Source organism: Gavialis gangeticus, unplaced genomic scaffold (assembly GCF_001723915.1).
Source record: "Gavialis gangeticus isolate Ggan-Ray unplaced genomic scaffold, GavGan_comp1, whole genome shotgun sequence".
NCBI lineage: Eukaryota > Metazoa > Chordata > Crocodylia > Gavialidae > Gavialis > Gavialis gangeticus.
The window spans coordinates 101,437,855-101,438,507 of NW_017729031.1; the positions used below are offsets into that span (position 1 = coordinate 101,437,855).

Consider the following 653-nt stretch of genomic DNA (forward strand, 5'->3'; position numbering starts at 1 on the left):
TGAGGAAAAGCATGCAGAATAAGGAATACCATGCTGTTCTACCTTCTGAAGACAAGACTACAAAGCTATTTCCCTTGCTACAAACTTGTCAGGGCTTGATGTTTGGAATTTACATTCTAGGCAACAGCTAAGAATGGACTGCTGTTCTGCATAGAGTGCTTACACAACTGTAATGAAGAAGCACAACTCACATTATGTCTTCCCCCCTTACAGCAACTGCAGACACAATCCCAACCTACCCCAATTCAAAAAACACACGAGAACACATTACTGGTTTCAAAGGTTTATTCTACATTATTTCATAGCATACTTATGCTTTGAAAGTATCTGCTTGTATTGCTGAGTTCAAACCAATACATAGAGTTGAATTTAAAAATTTCTTCAGGCTGCTGTGTCACCAGACATTTTTCTTCTTAGAATATTTTCCTTTCATTTTACTATTTTTTCTGTGTCCAAAATAAATTTACAGATTAATTATCTGCTGAAAAAATTTTTTCCTTCAAAAACTTAACTGCTTCCTCCTTCCCCAAATCCTGGAATTTCAGACAATGAATCTTAAAAAAAGGAGAGAGAGAGAGAGAGATGCATTAGTTGTGCTGTAAGCAGCAAATCACATTGCCTTGTGAACCAAAAAGGGCTTGATGACTGGAAAC

General features: G+C 36.6%; 1 protein-coding gene across 1 annotated transcript in view; it reads right to left on the reverse strand.

The window, feature by feature from the left end:
* Positions 1–271: 271 nt before the first annotated feature.
* The window catches only part of FASTKD2 (FAST kinase domains 2), a 29,433-nt gene continuing 29,051 nt past the window's right edge, over positions 272–653 (reverse strand). The window contains exon 11 of the mRNA XM_019523460.1: positions 272–554. Coding sequence (XP_019379005.1) covers positions 471–554 — 84 coding nt within the window. The 3' untranslated portion in view covers positions 272–470. The remainder of the gene's footprint in view (positions 555–653) is intronic.